Source organism: Cucumis sativus, chromosome 6 (assembly GCF_000004075.3).
Source record: "Cucumis sativus cultivar 9930 chromosome 6, Cucumber_9930_V3, whole genome shotgun sequence".
Taxonomy (NCBI): domain Eukaryota; kingdom Viridiplantae; phylum Streptophyta; class Magnoliopsida; order Cucurbitales; family Cucurbitaceae; genus Cucumis; species Cucumis sativus.
Window position 1 is genome coordinate 21,685,089 of NC_026660.2, and position 17,612 is coordinate 21,702,700.

Sequence of the window (17,612 nt, forward strand, 5' to 3'; positions counted from 1 at the left end):
GCTAAAAAAATTGATAGGGGGTTTGATGCATTCTTATTCCAAAGATGTGAGCTGACACATTTTGGTTATTGTCGAACATGAAAGAAGAATATATTTCTTATTCCATTGTCCCAAGTCCTTGGAGAATTAAGGAAGGAAGGCATTTTAGAAATACTTTCAATTGTCACAAAATTCAATATTTTAACTATCTCCAAACAATTAGACTCAACCTGAATGTTGAATAGATTGAATGATAAAATACTTTTGAGTCGAAAGCATATTGACATTATTACTTCAAGAATCATCACCTCACAACAACAGAGAACAGAGAATGAACTAAAGACGAGCTAGACCTAACTAGGTATTAAGGATTCTAAACTTAGGACGAAAATGAAATATTCTTTCATTATTCAAATACAATTTGTAGCCTCACACAATCTCAAAATAAAAAGAAGAAGAAAATGTCAAATGGAAATGCTATTGGGGATTCCTCTCGCATTGAGACCTTCTTCTTCGTAGTAATTGGAGGTATTGGGAAACAGAAATGTGTAAGGCATTTTCACAGGCCCTACTCGATTCCTCCATTTCTCTTCATTGTTCATCCTCATTATCTTCTCTTCGATCTCCCTCAACCGATCCCCAAATCTCTCAAACGCCGCCAATGCTTCTTCATCCTTGGTCCACTCCGGCGTATCTCTTTGTCCAAGATAAATCTCATCTACCGAATGTCGAGACAAACTCTCTATCAACGACACCCCTAATATCGTTTGTAGTTGCGCTGTAATCGTCTTCAAGTACGCTAACTCCGGGTCTGTCTCCAGCTCTCTAAACTCCGGTGTCCCTGGTTCCGGCATGAACCGCCGACTCACCGTTGGCCGGTTTGGGAGGTACCCAGCATATGGGTATTGCCCGAAGTTCACAGCGGCGTGGAGGGCTGATGCGATCCAGATGATTATGGTACATGATTGGACTAAGTCTTCTCTTGTGTTCATCTTAGGCCACCATGGTTCGTCTTTCAAATCGCCATGGCCGACAGTGCGAATCTCTGTCCACCATGATTGAATTTCGGTGTCTTTTTGAACCATTTCATCTGATTTGTAATAGAAATAAGAATAATCTCTAACCCATTTCTCAATTGCAGACCAGATCTCGAGTCCATCGACTGCGTAAGGGTAATCCTCTATTAGAAGCTTGAGGCCATGGGGGCTACTTGAATCAGGAATTGCCACTCCTCTGCAAATGGGGTAGGGGAATTTTAATTTCCAGAGTAGTGTTTATGAAATTTTAGGAAGGGAAATTGATTTTGATTGAAATGAACATAACCCACCTTTTGATAAGATCAGCTGGATGTGCTTGGTCTGTGAAAACCCAGTTCTTATAAATAACAGCTGACATTTCTAAGGCGTATTTCCCTGGAAAGACAGTGGTTTCAAGAATTCCACCAGCATTAATGAGAACTTGTCTAGCCATAGCATTAATGTTCATTGTGTCCCTGAAGTGTGGATGAAGAAGCTTATAGATTGGGTGTACAACACTTAATTGTCTGTTTGTTCCAATGATGAATGGCTCTATCACAGCATGAGTGTTCAACCTGCAAGTCCAGTAAATTTGAGTTATTTAGAGTTTAATTGTGGAAAATAATCAATCTTGTCTATTGCTAGCATTTAAGGTTATAATACCAATGGCTGATCAGCTGGTGATAACCAGAATCATTCACGGCGACATAAGCTTTGGCCAACTGCCACACAGATCCCTCGACTCCATGTTCTGCTGGAGTGAAAACTTTGCTCACAGATCCATGATGTTCGCCTTGAGGGTGGGGTAAACTTAGTTCGATTGCTAATGGCTTCAAGATGCCGTTGTCCTGCAGAAGGAGGAGTGTTCGGGTAGCGTATGTCTTTGTGGATGTTGAGTTTATTCTACTGATGTATGGCATCAGTGCATCGTGATGATCTAGAATGAACAACTTATTCATTTCCAAAGCCTGATCACAAAAAAAAAAAAACACACAAGATCAAGATACTAAAAGGAAAAAGTTTTTATGGTTGTCGTTTAAGGAGATGAATGAAGTATATTCATTACCTGATCAATAGTGAGTCCATTCAAATGTTCTGCTATGTGTTCTTCTGTTATGGAACTATTTTGCTTTCCATATGTTTTAGGATCCAACTTGCTGACTGGAGGGAACTCCTACAAAGGAACATTTTGAAGTGAATTATGGATGCAAAAAAAAAAGCCTTGGAAATCTAGTGAATGAAGTTACAGATTTGAAGTGTGTCATACTAGGAGACGACGAATGATGACAGGGTTCACTCCAGCAAGCATTTCTCGTCCGAACTCTTCGTCTGTCCTCCAAGCTGTTTTGTTCTCTGGAATTGCAACCCCAAAGAAATAGTTTAGCATTCTAGAAGAGATTTTTGGAAGTTTGACATCGTAGAGTTCGATAGGAGTGAAAGGGTAGATCACATTTGCATACCTTTGATGACATCGGGCACTGGAAACTTCAAAAACTGACGGCCATCGGAACGCATCAGCTCCCTAAACAATTGCCAAGGAACTAGTTCCCTTAGGGTGCCTAATACTTCAGTTGGTAGACTCATTCCTCCTTCATAAAGATCCAAAACATCTTGAAAGCAATCAAACTCATTAATAGTTTTGTCACATAAAGATTTGATCTCTGGGAGCAATGACTGAACAACTGACTTCACACTATAAGCTAGAAAATCCGATAATTTCAAGTTCCGAAATCGCTCATCTCTCGGCACGTAAATATCTAAACTCAATAAAGGCAACCTGTGTTCACAAGATGGATCTGTAACAACAATAACCAAACTGATAAGTATAATGAATAAATGTCCTGGTACCAAATCATAAAGATGAATTGATTGAAAGTTCATATCCTAGACCTGCTTTTGCTGGTTTTCGACCGGTACGTCCTCTTCGAGGATAAGGAAACTCCCTTGTGCCACCGAGACTAGTACGTACATACTTTTTACCCGAGTCAGGCATTCCAAGATCGTTGTAGCAAGCGTAGTCGTAAACTCTATCCCATTCCTTAAGCTCACCCCTGTTATCTCCACGAAGGTTAACAAGTTCTTCTTCTCTATACTTCCTTAATGACTCAGGTGTTTCACTTGGAAGATAGCTCTAACAAATGAACAAACAAATTAATCTTCTGTTAGGCTCTTACTATATATATAAAATGAAATGATTACAAAAATTTGAATACCCAAAATGAGTAACAAACCGCTAAATTTTAGTTTTGTAACAATTTAGTCCTTATTATTAAAAAGTAATAATTAAAATTAAGTGTTGATTTTTACAACCTAATAACATGATCCTTTTAGTTTATATTGACACTCAACCAAAATTAAGTCCTTACTTATTAAATGTGAGGGACTAAACTATTACAAATTTGAATTACCGTGATTGAATCGTTGACCAACTAAAGTTTAGAGAATAAGGTGTTACTTTCGCAAAAGCGGGAGAGATAGTATTTCTTGTAGCCTTTTCTTTCTCGTTTTGAAATGTGAACAAGGAGGATTCAAATCATTTTCCTTTAGAAGAGGTATTAGATACCTAAACCTCATTTGCTATTCTCCAATTGACTTCACATGGAAGAAAACAGCAAAAAGGGTAAAGGATATTTAAAATACTAAACTATAAGTTTAGTGAACTTCCAAGTTTTTATCTAAAACATTTCTTAACCCCAAAATTCTGTATCTTACAAGTCTTTAATATATACAAAATTGAAAAAAAATTATCTATAAACTTTCATGAATTCAAATAAAATAATTTTCCTTTAAAAGAAATGAGTTAGAGAGAGTATCTAAAAAGAAAAGGAAAACAAATCTTGATCTAAACTTAATTGTAAAAGCATTTCACGAGCTTTTTGAAAATAAAGAATTACGTTTACATGCTCTATTACAAAATAATCCTCTTATCTATAAAAATGCTTTTAAAACTCTATGGTTGAATTCCTTTACAGACTACGTATTCATCATGAAAAGAAGATTCCTACTTATTCATATTCAACATCCAACTTTTATCTTTTAGACATACTACAAAAACGTCATTAGAGTATGATGGTAATTATAATAATATTTTAAAACTTTCAACCGAAGAAATGACACCTATTACTGTAAGCTCAAACTTACCATTTATATAGTTAATACTGTGTTATTAAAGGTATGTTATAAAAAAATTAATGGAATACAATTGAATTTTGGATTCCGTTTTGAATTTTTGAAATCAATTCTAAGGGTATGAATTATGAATTTTTTTTTCACTTAAATAGATGATGATATAAATGGATGCAACAACCAAAATTACTCAATTTCAATAGAAACGTTCATTTCAGCGTGGAAGATGTTAACATCATTTCATCATTAACAAAATTAATTTCTGACTACATTTTCATTCTATTTTTGAAACTCTTTCGTGAATATTTTTAAAAAAATATTAAGTTTATACACATTTTTTCCACCTCGAATCACGAACGTCCTTTCTTTGTTGCAATAATTTTATAAAAGCAAGTTAAATATTGAAAACTAAAAAAAAATAGTTTAAAAGAAGAAGTTTTTGTTTTTGAAAATTTTGGTTTAATTTTCAAAAACAAAAAAGAATAACGAAAACGCAGCTTAAGATTTTACCTTGTTTGAGAAAAAGACACGGTCATAAGTATAGCGATGAGCAGGATAAACCCAAGAGTTGCAAACAAAATGAACAGATCCATAGCCAGGAACATCATGCAAAGTTACTGTTTTCAAGTAAAATTGGTTTGGATGATGGTTTCTGATGGTAAAAGCTCCTGGTACTCCCATTCTCTCTTCCCATTCAAAGAATATTGTCAACTCGATGTCGTCTGCTGTTAACGATGGCTTTACCGTCGATATCCACTGCTCCAAGTTCGCTGCCTTTCCTACCGCTCCTAACCTACCTGTTGCATCGGATCGCAAATCAACCCAAAAAGCTTAAAAAGTGGTAAGTTATAGTCACACATCTGTAAGTAACTCCAAATTTCAACCCAAGAGTTTCAATGGAAGGATGAGTTTAAGTAAATCTCCAGTCTCTTGGTTAAGAGTATATGTTCTTAACCAGCTGGGTTATGTGGATGGGTATTTAAGTATGGACAGAAACTCTTTCGAAGGTTTAGCTTCGATGGGTGTAAATGAAATTAGAAAAGAGTGAGTTTTGATATATGTCTTAAATCACGTTTAAACTCAAAAGCTAAACCAACGACGAACCTGACTGGGGAGGGTTTGAGCTGATGAGTTGAATGGTGACACCTTTTCCAAAGAATTCATGAACTCGATCGAGAACCGAAGCCTTAACATCTTTGAAATCAAGGACACACTTTTTCATAATAACCACAGTGCCTCGAATTCTCGTCCGGTCACCGCCACCGCCTCCTCCGTAGCCGAACTTCATGAGACTGCCAGAGAAAAACGCCTCCAAGAGCTTTTGAAGCATCTCCACACCAGGACAGATCCCCATTTCTCAGGAAAAAGAAAAAACAACAAAACAAAGCAAAGAGAAGAAAAGAAGTTGCAAAAATGGCAGTTTATTACAACCTATATATCTTCTTCAACAAGAAGAAGAAAAGGAAAAAGGGGGGTGAGAGAGAGAATAGAAAATCAGAAAGAAAAGAGAGAAACAAAAAAGTGAGTTTAGGAGAAAAGGCTTTTAGCTACTGGATTGATCTCAAGGTCTCTGCCATTGCATTTAACAGAACAGCAAAACATCACCATTCGGGAATTTCTTTTCTTCTTCTTTTAGTTTATTCTACTTCATCTTCTTCTTTTCAAGTAAATATATAATTCTTCCTCCAATTTTTACTTTACTTCTTATACTTTCAAATATGATTTAGTTACTTACCATATTTATCATATTTATAATATGCAAAAAAGACGTATCATGTGCTATTTTTCTCTAAATATTTATGTCATCTAATACAATTTCTCTTCTTAAATTCTTATATGTTGAACTTACACCCTCAAATGATATAATTTAACCTTCAAACTTATACAACTGTTACTATTTTTTACGATTAAAGAAATTTAAGTATTTAATTTTAACATTTGTATAAGTTTGATAGCTAAATCTTAAGAACTAGTTTAGTAGTCGTGACTTTTACAATATACCTTTGGAAAATCAGGTCGTAACCAAATGTTTTTAAATTTTAGTGTGAAAAAAGAATAATGATGTGACACCCACATACTGATTTTTTGAAATTTATTGGAAGTACGTTTTTTATTAATATTGAATAAGTTCATAAGGTCAAAATGGTATTTTACATATTTTCTTGATAATATTATTTATTTTAGCTATCAATTATTTATTTATTTTGACAACTCTTAGGTATTAATTATTATTTACAGGATCTCTGATATACGTATCCAAATCTATATATATTAAGAAACTTTATAATGAAGTGTGATTCTTTTTAGAATATCTCTATTTCTATTTTCTATATCAATAATTGCTTACGAAAAATGAAATCATCAGTATAACATTTAATTCGATCTCTTTTAATTAAAAAAATCACCCAGTCAATGATACACTGAATTGTTTATTAGTTCACTAGTTAATTTATAATAATAATTAGGTACCACTTCATGATTTTGTAGACTTAGATATGGATTAAGACAGATATATATATAAAAATCAATACATTGTTTCAAGTCGATAAAGAACATGTATTCAAGTAAGAAGCTCAAATCTTTATACTTATATAAAACTAATTTTGTTTTTATTATATTATGTTATTTGTTTGATTGAATCATATTTACTTGTTTGATAATTAAGTCGGAATCAAAGTAAACTTAATTTAATTGTTATTAACGTAATTTTCTCTTTAAAGATTGAAGGTTCCATCTTCTATCTCTAAAATTAGTTATACGAAAAAAAAAGTATCTTTTTAGTGATAAACACTAATAAACTTTAATAAGTATTTATAAATAATATTGGTAGACTTCTATTAGTTTAGTGTTATTGACGACATATTTATTAAATACAATTTGATGGGTTGCTCTTTACTTGAAATGTTATTTAAGTTTTAATATTTGGAGAAATGTGATAGAGGGTGGGATCTAAATCTATTTAGTCCTTTTTTATTCAACCAAAAGAAAAACCATTGGGGTTTGGTCACGTTTCAAAAGTCTCCAAAATAAAATTTTAAAGAAAATAATATTTAAGATCATTTAATTAGTGAATGAAATTGAAAATTAATCTCCATGATCGCAATTTATGCTAAAAGTATATAATATACAATCGTATCATTTTTGCAAATATATAAATTGTTTGTACCAATAATGTTTACAAAAGCTTGTAGAAATATTGACTTCAAAGTGAAACAATTATAGATATAATTTATTATGTACTTTAGGTAATAAAAATGATGTATTTTGGGTATAATATGGAATAATTGTTCTTTACTTTTTAAAGTTTTTAAACTTTCTTTCTTCTTTTCCTATTTCGAATTAGATTCTTAAATCACTTGTAAAACTTGAAAATATATTGTTGTAAATTATATTTTTATGAAACGAATCATTAAATTTGAGTTACTTTAACTAAGTAAATTTAGAATTTAGGTAAGAGGAAGGAATTAAATTTGGAAGAAGTTTGTCTGTGGTTAGGGTTTACTTAATTAAAACTACATAATGAGTTATGGAACTTATTTATATTATTAATAATAAGTTATAAAATTTAGAATGTTAAAAAGAAAGTGGTAGAGAACAATATGGAATTAACTTTTTGTTTTTGTTTTTTTTAATTATACAGACACACACTTAGGGACATTACTTTTTAGCTAAGATTGAATTGTTTTCTAATAATAGGATGATGTTTACTAACTTGTAGCCTAAACTTTATATATATAATTTTCATGTATATCTTCAATAATTAATCACACTTGAATTGACCATTTCTATTGAATTTAAAAACATCTAATAAAAATCCAGCGAAAGATAAGAATATATTCTTTTCAAAAATATAAAAAACAAACAAATTTATTTCATTTGATTTAAATATTTTGTGACAATATTCCAAAAATAAAAAATAGACTTTTACAAAAGTAGCAAATTTAAAAGTGATTACGATAACAATATGATATTACTAATTTTGTCATAATATACAAAATTCGGGTATCATGAGCTATTTTTTTAAAAATATTTTTTTATTTGATGCAAATTTTTGAATAAAAATATTAACAAAATTTTATTTCTAATATCAACTTAATATTATATATTAAAAAAACAATTGTTTAGAAAACATTGGAATGGTGATTTCTTATTTAAACATTCTTTTAAAAAAATCTTTGAAAATATGTATGATTATTAATTAAGTGGAACTTAATAGACTCTTAATCCATATATATGCCTCCTTGTTTTTTTAGACATAAAAGAAAAAAATTTAAAAAGCAACTAAATTTTTTAAAAAGAATTTTGACATAATTTTGTTGGATAATTGTTTGAAATTTACGAAGATAAGTGAAGTGAAATGAACACCATATTTTTTCATCGACGTGTTAATATTTTCACATTTTTGTAAGTTCAAATCGACTAAACGATTAATTGATATTAACAAATCTAAAAAAGAAATAAATATGAAGATACCACTAATAAAAACAATAGAAATACTTTAATTTGTAAATAATTATAAATATTTGATATAAAATACTAGTGGAAGTGTGTAATTAGAAATTAATATTTGATATCAATATTTTGCAATTAGTTAATTCCATATTGATTTCTAATTACACACTTCCACTTTTTTTCTTAGTGATTATATAAATAAAAACACTTTCCTATCAAATTTGCTTTGCCACCCATTGACTTTCATTCACCAATTAAGACAAATATATTATTTTATCTTTTCTTTTTCCTTTTCCATATGACAATATTTATACTTTTTTTATAAAAAAAAATCTCACTTGCAATTATATTGAAGAAGAAAAAAGGTAATATTTTTTTAATACAAACAAACAAAACCTTACTTCAATCTCAATTGATTCAAACAATTTTTCACAAAAAGCATATGGAAGGTAGAAACTAAATGCATTCATATCAACTTTGGCCTTCTTCCCCCACTAATCTTTATCTTCATTTCCTAATCATCCCTCTTCAAATTATTAATTAAATTAAACTTTTTTTTATCGTTAAATCAAAAATTGGTGTGAAAATCAAGAGATATGTGATTCGAATTTTTTACCCTAATTTGAAAGGGGGACGATTGTATTGAATTTCATTATTTTTGTTTTAATATATCACTTCATCTTCTACCTCTTGTCATTGTTGTCATCAACTTGTTCGGTGTGAGTTTGTATCATATATTACTAAAAGACAAAATGTATTAGATTTGTGAATGTCTTCTCTAAGAAAACTTGGATTCCTACGAGACAAACGATCCTTTATTGATTTTTTAACAAAATATCAATTCTATCAAACCATCTATTTAAAATTTATTATTATTAAGAGATCATATTATGATTTAACATTTTTAACTTAATTTTTTGGTTAGTAAGCATTCGTGTTAAATTGAAAATCTATAAAATTTAAAAGTTAACTTTCATGAATAGAATAAACGGATAAAATATTTACGGTCCATGTCACAAATTTAAAAAGTGTATGGAATTTACTATATTTTTTTAAAAGATTTAGTTTTTTCATTCCTTATCATCTTCTTTCTTATTCTCTTATGCAATATTTTTTCTTTCCATTGTCTTTTTCTTTTCTTCTGCAATTTTTTTAAATATTACAATTTGTCTTTCATTTTCATATTCTTTATTCTGTAATTTTTCTTTTACTTTTCATCGTCTTTTTTCTCTTCTTCTATAGTTTTGTTTCTTTTACTTTTCTATTTTAATTTTTACTATTATAAATTTGGTCTTTCTTGACGCACACAAATTTTGTTTTCTTGATAGTTATGACAAAAGACAATTAAGAAAAATATTTTTCTTGATACAATGTTTACCTTGACGGTCATGTACAACTTCATTTCAAGAAAAGTCTCTTTATTTTGTTGAAGAAATACGAAAAAACGTTAAAAGAAATGTGGATTCTTGATTTCTTTGATGATCCATAAATGTCAAGAAAACTATTTCTCGATGGTCAATAAACGTAAGGATAATATATTAGTTGATTGACAATACTCATCAAGTTAGTTAAGTTTTCTTGATGGACGAGGCTCATCAAGAGATGAATTTTCTGATTTGCAATGGACATCATCGAGAAAAAATGAATATGTTTGTTATGGATTTCTTGATGGGTCTAGGTTTCTTGATGGACAAATACAAAAAAAAAAAAAAAAAACATGGACAACGTCCATCAAGAAAAATGATATCCTGATGGCCATTGCCTATAAAAAAAAACTACTTCCCATGAGGCACGAAATTTAAACTCTCATTAACGAACTCAGAAAACACAATATTCATCAATAATATTCCTAAATATCTTTACTGATTTTTTTTCAATCATTACTTTCTATTCATCAATAATACAATATTACTTTTTTAAATTAAAAGTTAACTGTTTTAATTATAATTCGATTGGAACAAGTGATCGTACTTTATCAAAATTAAATTAATTATTGTGTTCAACTTTAATAAGTTGAATTGAAAGTTTGTATTTAAGAGTTTTTAAAATTTGTAGAAACAGTTAAACATGGGGCTAGCTCAACTGACACATGTACCTATGCGGACAAGAGGTTTTGAGTCCAAATCTCCACCGATGCATTAAAAATATAGAAAAAAAAATTAGGATAGTCAAATCTACAAAGAATCATTTTTAAAAATTTTCACTTTTAAAATTGTTCTAATAGTGTAAATATTTTGCTACTAGTTTTCGAAAACGACCTCAAATTTAAATGAATGGGGTTTGTTTGTACTTGGCTGAGTGGTTGTGTGGTTGTAACTTTACTCATATTAAATTATTTAAAAAGGTTTGATGGAAGCAATAATTTGTATGAATATATATAATAATACTTTTTCCTTTGCATTTTTTTTTCAAATTTATGTGGTAAGAAAACTTTGGAGAACACCTTCACGTGCATATAATTTTTTCTATAAAATGAACATTCACATTCTATTAAATATATATATAAACAAAAAAAAAAAAATTACTCTACATAGCAAAACTGCTCAAAATGTTTTCTTTCTTTTAAAAAAACCAAAATTAATAAATATATTATTTTAATTTATAAATTAGAAAAATGGACGCTTCCAAAAATAACAAAAAAAAAAAGTATGATAATAGGATTTATGTCACTACGTTTTCTAAAATTACAAAAATAGCAAATTTAAAAGCCGATAATCCTCTAATAGTCATCCTATAAGACTAATTATTTATCATATTTGTCATATTCGTAATATGCAAAAAAAAAATGTTGAATTATCTTTTTCTAAATGCTTTTGTCATTTTATGTAATTTCTCTTAGAAAAATGATTTTCATTCCAATTTAATGAAATGAAACATTGGCACAACTCTAATATCATATACAATTTTAGTTTATAATGGTTGTAGGTCTATCAATATCTATCAATAATATTTTGATATAACTATGAATGTTATATTTCATTATACTATACCCGAAAACAAATCCTTTATAGATGGCAAATACATGGGAGAGGTACACAAATTAATTTGAATAATGTAATTAAACAAAAACAAATTGTTTCATTTGAGTTATGTGTTATGCGTCCAAACGAAGTCGTTTAGCTCCACCATATGGGTCTTTTCCTTTGGGATATTGTGATTTGGTATTTTGCAACTGTATGTTGGCAATATAAATAAAATGATCGATTAGTTCTGGTTGTCCCTATATGTAACCATTAAAATATTATTCATTCAAGATGATTGGGTATGGCCATTGGCCACCCATATCACCCAAAGATTCTCCTATTCAATATACATCTCAAGCAATTAATTATTTTGTCCCTATCTAAATCAATGTTCAATAATTCAATCTCATCAATATATATTCCCATGTGTTTTAATTTCATTTGTAAAAGTAGGGTAAGTTTATGTTAAATGAAAATTGTAGATCAAGTTTGATAGATTGGTAATGTAGGACGTGTCTTTGATGGATGATATGAAAATTAAGGTATTGTTTGATAAGTAAATAACTATTTTGGATATTACACTTTTATTCATTTTTTATTATTATATTATCTACTTTTTAAGAGTATTTTAAAATGTTTAAATTAAATTTAAAAATTAAAATCAAGTTCGATAACTATTTCGATTTTTGTTTTTTAAAAGTTTTACAAAAGTTTTAGGATTGATAATACAAATTCAAATTGGTTTAGAATATAGTTTTTAAAAAATGTGTTTTGATTTTAAAATTTTGATTTAGAATTCAAATATCCAATTAAAAAACGAGCACAAATTATAAGAACAAAAAAACTAAGATCTTATTTGATATATTTATTTAGTTTTTTTTTCAAAAATTACTTATATGTATTCTTTTTCTTTTTCTTTTTGGAATGTTTTTCATATTTGTGTTATATTCATTTTCTATAAGCTTTTGTGTTATATATATAATAAAAATATGAGAAACAATCATAAAAAAAAATCATATTATATATATATATGGAGAAGCATGAAGAGAAAAATATTGAACATATGTCGTTTCTGTTTATTAGTTCGAAAAGGAATGGAAACAAAAAATGAAAAAGCTAGAAAACAAGAAAATAATAAAAATGAGCACTTTTGCATTTCTAATATGATCCATTATTCAATATGTTTTTTAGTTGTATTTAAAGATTAAAATTAAATATATCAAACAACTCATTAAATTATAAATAATTTTTTTCTCACAAATGTGTATAAGATAATCTAAATTTAATTTGATCTAAAATGAGATAACACAAGTGTGTCAATAAATAAATCAAAAGAATAATAATATACAACAAATTGATTTATTTATTTTTTCTTTTTTCCAGAGGGAGGGATAAGGAATTGTGTAAAGATAAATCATATGATATATTATCTACATATTTATTATACTAAAATTTGCCCTTGATATGAAGGTTACGTTGTATGGACCTCGTCGATCCTTTTCTTGTTCGCCATGAAAAGAATAAAAATGTTGAACATACATACAGTAATGAAAGGGACGTATCCCACTATCAATTTTTATCTCCCTTCTCACAATTACACACATTTTATTTTAATTAACTCTTGATTTGAGTTCTACTATATTTGAAAAAGGTATTTAATAACCCTTTTAGAAAATAAAAAACGAAATGGGTTCTAAGTTTATTGATGGATTGGATCAAATGATTAACCAAACTATCCACGAGAGCTCGTGTTAATGGCAAGATCATAGGTAGGGTTGAACTTAGGGAGCATCTGAATTTCTCAAAACAAAATCATTATTTCTAACCCTTGAGGTAGTTGAGAGATGAAGGGGTTTGATGCATGGTTTCAAATTGTAAAGAAAAATGAATTGAATAAGAAGTACATTAATTGGAGAAATTTAATATAAAAAGAACCTAGCTTGGGTTTGAGGGATTCATTCTATACAAGTCATTCTCTCATGGGGTTTTCATTACTAAACTAAATTGATTGTCTTTACCTAACCAATTATTTAAATAGGGAAACTAATTAAATCACTCTAAGAATCAACCTAGTTTAATTTGAAAGATTAAAAAGCATACCAAGTCGAATAATCAATCTTAACGCAGTTAAGATTTAGAAAAATTTATGGCAAACACTACAAGAAAGGGGGCTCTCCCAACGCATAAAATCGTCAGGAGATATATGAAATGCGTCGGAAAAGCCTTTTCTGACGCATAATATGCGTTAGAACAAACGTCGGGGCAAATGTGTCGGGAGAGGAATTTTCGATGCATAAGAAATTTCTAAACATCTCCGACGTTGTATGAACGTCGAAGGATGCTGTCAATATGGCATTGGGAGATGTCACAGAACTCCCGACACAATTTTTTTTTTTAAAAAAAATATCTTCCATTAATTCCTAAATTCAAATTGAAATTCAAACTCATCTTCAATCTCAATTTCAACACTTCAATCTAAACTTCAATCTCAACATTCAATACTTCAAATTCAAATTCCTAAAACCTAGGACTAATTCAAAATCCTAACAACACTTCAAATTCAATTTCAATACTAAAACCTACAACTAATTCAAAATCTAAATCTTAAAACTAATTTGAAACCTAAAATCTAAAACCTAAAACTAATTTGAAATCTAAATACTAAAACTAATTAACTAAAACAAAACAATGATTAAACTAAACCACTTACCGACGACGACGGCAACAAAGACGACAATGACGACAACGATGGCGACGGTAACGGGGACGACAACAACAATAAATGCCCTCTTCTTCTTGATCTCCCTCTCCCTCTCTCGGTTTTCTTTCTCTTTTTTGTTTCCGTTATGTAAAGAATGGAGTTAAAAAGACGGAGAACTCCCGATGCACAACGAAAATGTCGGGAATAGCAACCTATTCCCGACGCAATTAGTGACATATCGGGAATCCCTAAACCTATTCCCGACGCGATTAGTGATACACATCGGGAATCCCTAAACCTATTCCCAACGTTGCTGACACCACGTCGGAGGAAGACGTTATGCAATACTATAGACGTCGGAAATAGGTGCATATATATTTTTCGATGCACCTGGCACCACGTCGAAGGAAGGCCAAACGATACAATTAATTGTCCACCCTCTTCTGACGCTACACTTTCCACATTGGGAATAGTGGCCTATTTCTCGACGTACCTCACACTGCGTCAGAGGAACCCTAAACCCATTACAGCCAGTTCCGACGCTAATGTGTCTGCGTCGGGAAACACCGACTTCTAACGACGTCATGTTTTCCAATGAGTTTTCCTGCATCGAAAACTTCTGATTTCTTGTAATGGAATAAGTAACTCCCGTGCGTCTAGGTAATTAACCATTATTCAATATGGTTCAATTCTATACAAGTTTGATAAGATGTCATATTTTCACAAATGACCTAAATATGTAACATCAACTTTAGAAAAATAAGTGTTTACGTTAAACCTAAGTTCAAGTAAAATTCAAGTCTACATTCAAGTTCATTCAAAGATACGAATAAAAAGCACTCACAAACATTCTATGGAAAGTTTAAGTCAACATTCAAATTAATTAATTTCATATATTATAATAATAATAATAATAATAATAATAATAATAATAATAATAATAATAATAATAATAATAATAAGTTTTTTCAAAAATAGAAAAAATTCACAAACTATTTACCATTCATGGAACCAAATTTACACTTGATTTTTTTATAGAGTGTAAAATATAATTCGGTGAATGTTTTATATTTTACAATTTTTCTCAAGGAGAGTCACCCTAGAAGATAAAAAAAAATTGCTTCATTAAACGTTCTATTTTGTACACATTTTTTCTCTGTAATGTTGATAATGAATATATAACTTATCTCAATATTTTTCTATAAAACAACGTATTCTTTATATAACATATCTCAATATTTTTCTATAAAACAACGTGTTCTATCAAATCCTACTTTCAAATTTTATATATGTTTTCCTCACTTAACACAATGAACTCATTATATATTATGTAAGAAACGCTTGTTGTTAGTAAAGTTTAAGCTTTAGTTATGTTGATTGTGTTAAGCTTTAACGCCTAGCTAAAGTATGTTACTTAAAGTATTTGACGTTTAAACAAGGTAAAGAATTTAAGATGAGTGTCTTGGCGTATAATCGCGTCAAAAGGTTTGTTGTTGAATAAAAGTTTAAGTTGACTTTCGATGCATCATGTTTATCTCTTTCGCATGATAGTTTAAAAGGAGTTGAGTTTGAGCTAGGCGATAAGACCAGTTTCAAGGTTTTTTTTTAGCTAAATCACATCCTATATGCACTACTTCCTGCATTCCGATTATTTTGCTGATTGAGCTGTGACAATATTCAACAACCTAAGTTATTATAAGAACCCGTTTGGATTAGTTTTAACTTTGGGTTACGCATTTAGTTTAAATTTTTATGTATTTCCTTAAAAGTTGTGTTGGGTTCGGATTACACTTTTAAAAATTCCGGTTAACCCAACCTGTTTGAAGTTCGTAATAGATATTTAGGAATTTGATATTTGACATCTTAGTTTTTATGAAATTTTAGTTATTAGTATATATGTTGAACATAAATTTTAACTCGACCTAAACTCAACCCGAATTTCAAGGGTCAAGTGGGAGATCCTATTCGAGCATTCAAAGAGTCAACTCAATCGACTAATCCAAAGATTATCCATCTTAATCCATTGTAAACCCCTGATTAAATTGTAGAAATATATATATAATTGGAGCAAATGTTAGGTAAAACAATGATAGTTATTCTTGAATGACAAACTACATTAAATGATTGAATTCCCTTTTATCTTTAATACTATACTTTTGCTAAAAGAAAAAAAGAGTATGGATATATCATTGAATGACACAACGTGTATCTTCAATGATTTCTATGACGACATTTTTCTATATTACTGTGTGTGTGTATATTTTATATTGAAATAATTGGAGTGATACTGATTGTATATAATAAATATAGGACTGAGAAGGAGGGTTGGGATAAAAAAAAGAGGGACCGATTGGACAGAGTAATGGGCTTTTGTCCAATGTGCATCCATTTCCTTAGAAATAATTGTCCTTTATACTGACAACTGATAAACTATACACCCATGGCATGAGGAAGTTTCTTCTCATATTACAGTTGTTTTCTCTTTTTTCCTTTCATTTTTTACTCAAAAACACCATACACAAACATGTTTCTCATGAGGCATTCCTGATTATTTGTTTTTCTTGTTAGTTGATATAGTCTCACTTTATAATATAGGATACCAGCTTCAACTCTATGCACTTTGTATAAGGTATACATCTACATCTGACACAATAGTACTATACTGTTGGAGAGCCCTGGTGACAATAAATTCTCTCCCTACAGTCTACTTTCTTTGAGGTAGGAGCCTTACCTTAGTGATTATGGTTTCTTCTTAAATAATTTTACTTTTCGGAAAAAGATAAACAAGTAAAATCCATTTAAATTGGTTTGAAATATTTGTGTGAAAATTCTTTTGGAAGTTGAGTATGTCCTTAGAGCCATGTGGTTGCGTGCTTTCACTATTTTTGTATAGTTTTTGTTAAGTTTTGATTGAAAATTTGGTACTAAGTAAACTCCTGAACAAAATAGGGTTTAGAAAGTCTATTAAACTCTTTTTTGTGTTGAGAACAACTTAAGTCTTGAATCTATTTGTCTGGGTGTTAAAATAATCTGTAAGTCAATCGATCAATCCGGATTATTCAACTAATACCGTAAGGATTAGGTTAGGTTAAATTTTGTGTTAAGTTAAAAAATTAGAGAAAAAAAAGTTAAGTGTGGTTGTCAAGAGGTTGTGCTAACTAGGGGTCGATTTACCAGACTCAACCTGATTATATATGGTTATATAGTTGCAACCATTTGTTTCTTAAATTGAGTGGGCCTAGGCCCATTGACAGTAAGGGACAATCCATTTGGGTTTAATTTTGGCCGGCCCAAAAGTTTGAACTTGGGGTTCTTTTCTAATTTAATTTACTTTCTTTCTGTTTGTGCTTTCTATGTCCATGAAATTAATTGCGA

General features: G+C 29.8%; 1 protein-coding gene across 1 annotated transcript; it reads right to left on the reverse strand.

Annotated features, from left to right (window-relative positions):
* Positions 1–204: 204 nt before the first annotated feature.
* LOX9 (probable linoleate 9S-lipoxygenase 5-like) lies at positions 205–5,745 on the reverse strand. The gene is given in 9 exon segments (NM_001280655.1): positions 205–1,212; positions 1,307–1,570; positions 1,659–1,963; positions 2,062–2,169; positions 2,263–2,348; positions 2,456–2,791; positions 2,886–3,126; positions 4,632–4,918; positions 5,226–5,745. Coding segments are annotated over 9 exon segments (2,646 nt in total). The 5' UTR covers positions 5,476–5,745; the 3' UTR covers positions 205–443.
* Between the last annotated feature and the right edge of the window lie 11,867 nt (positions 5,746–17,612).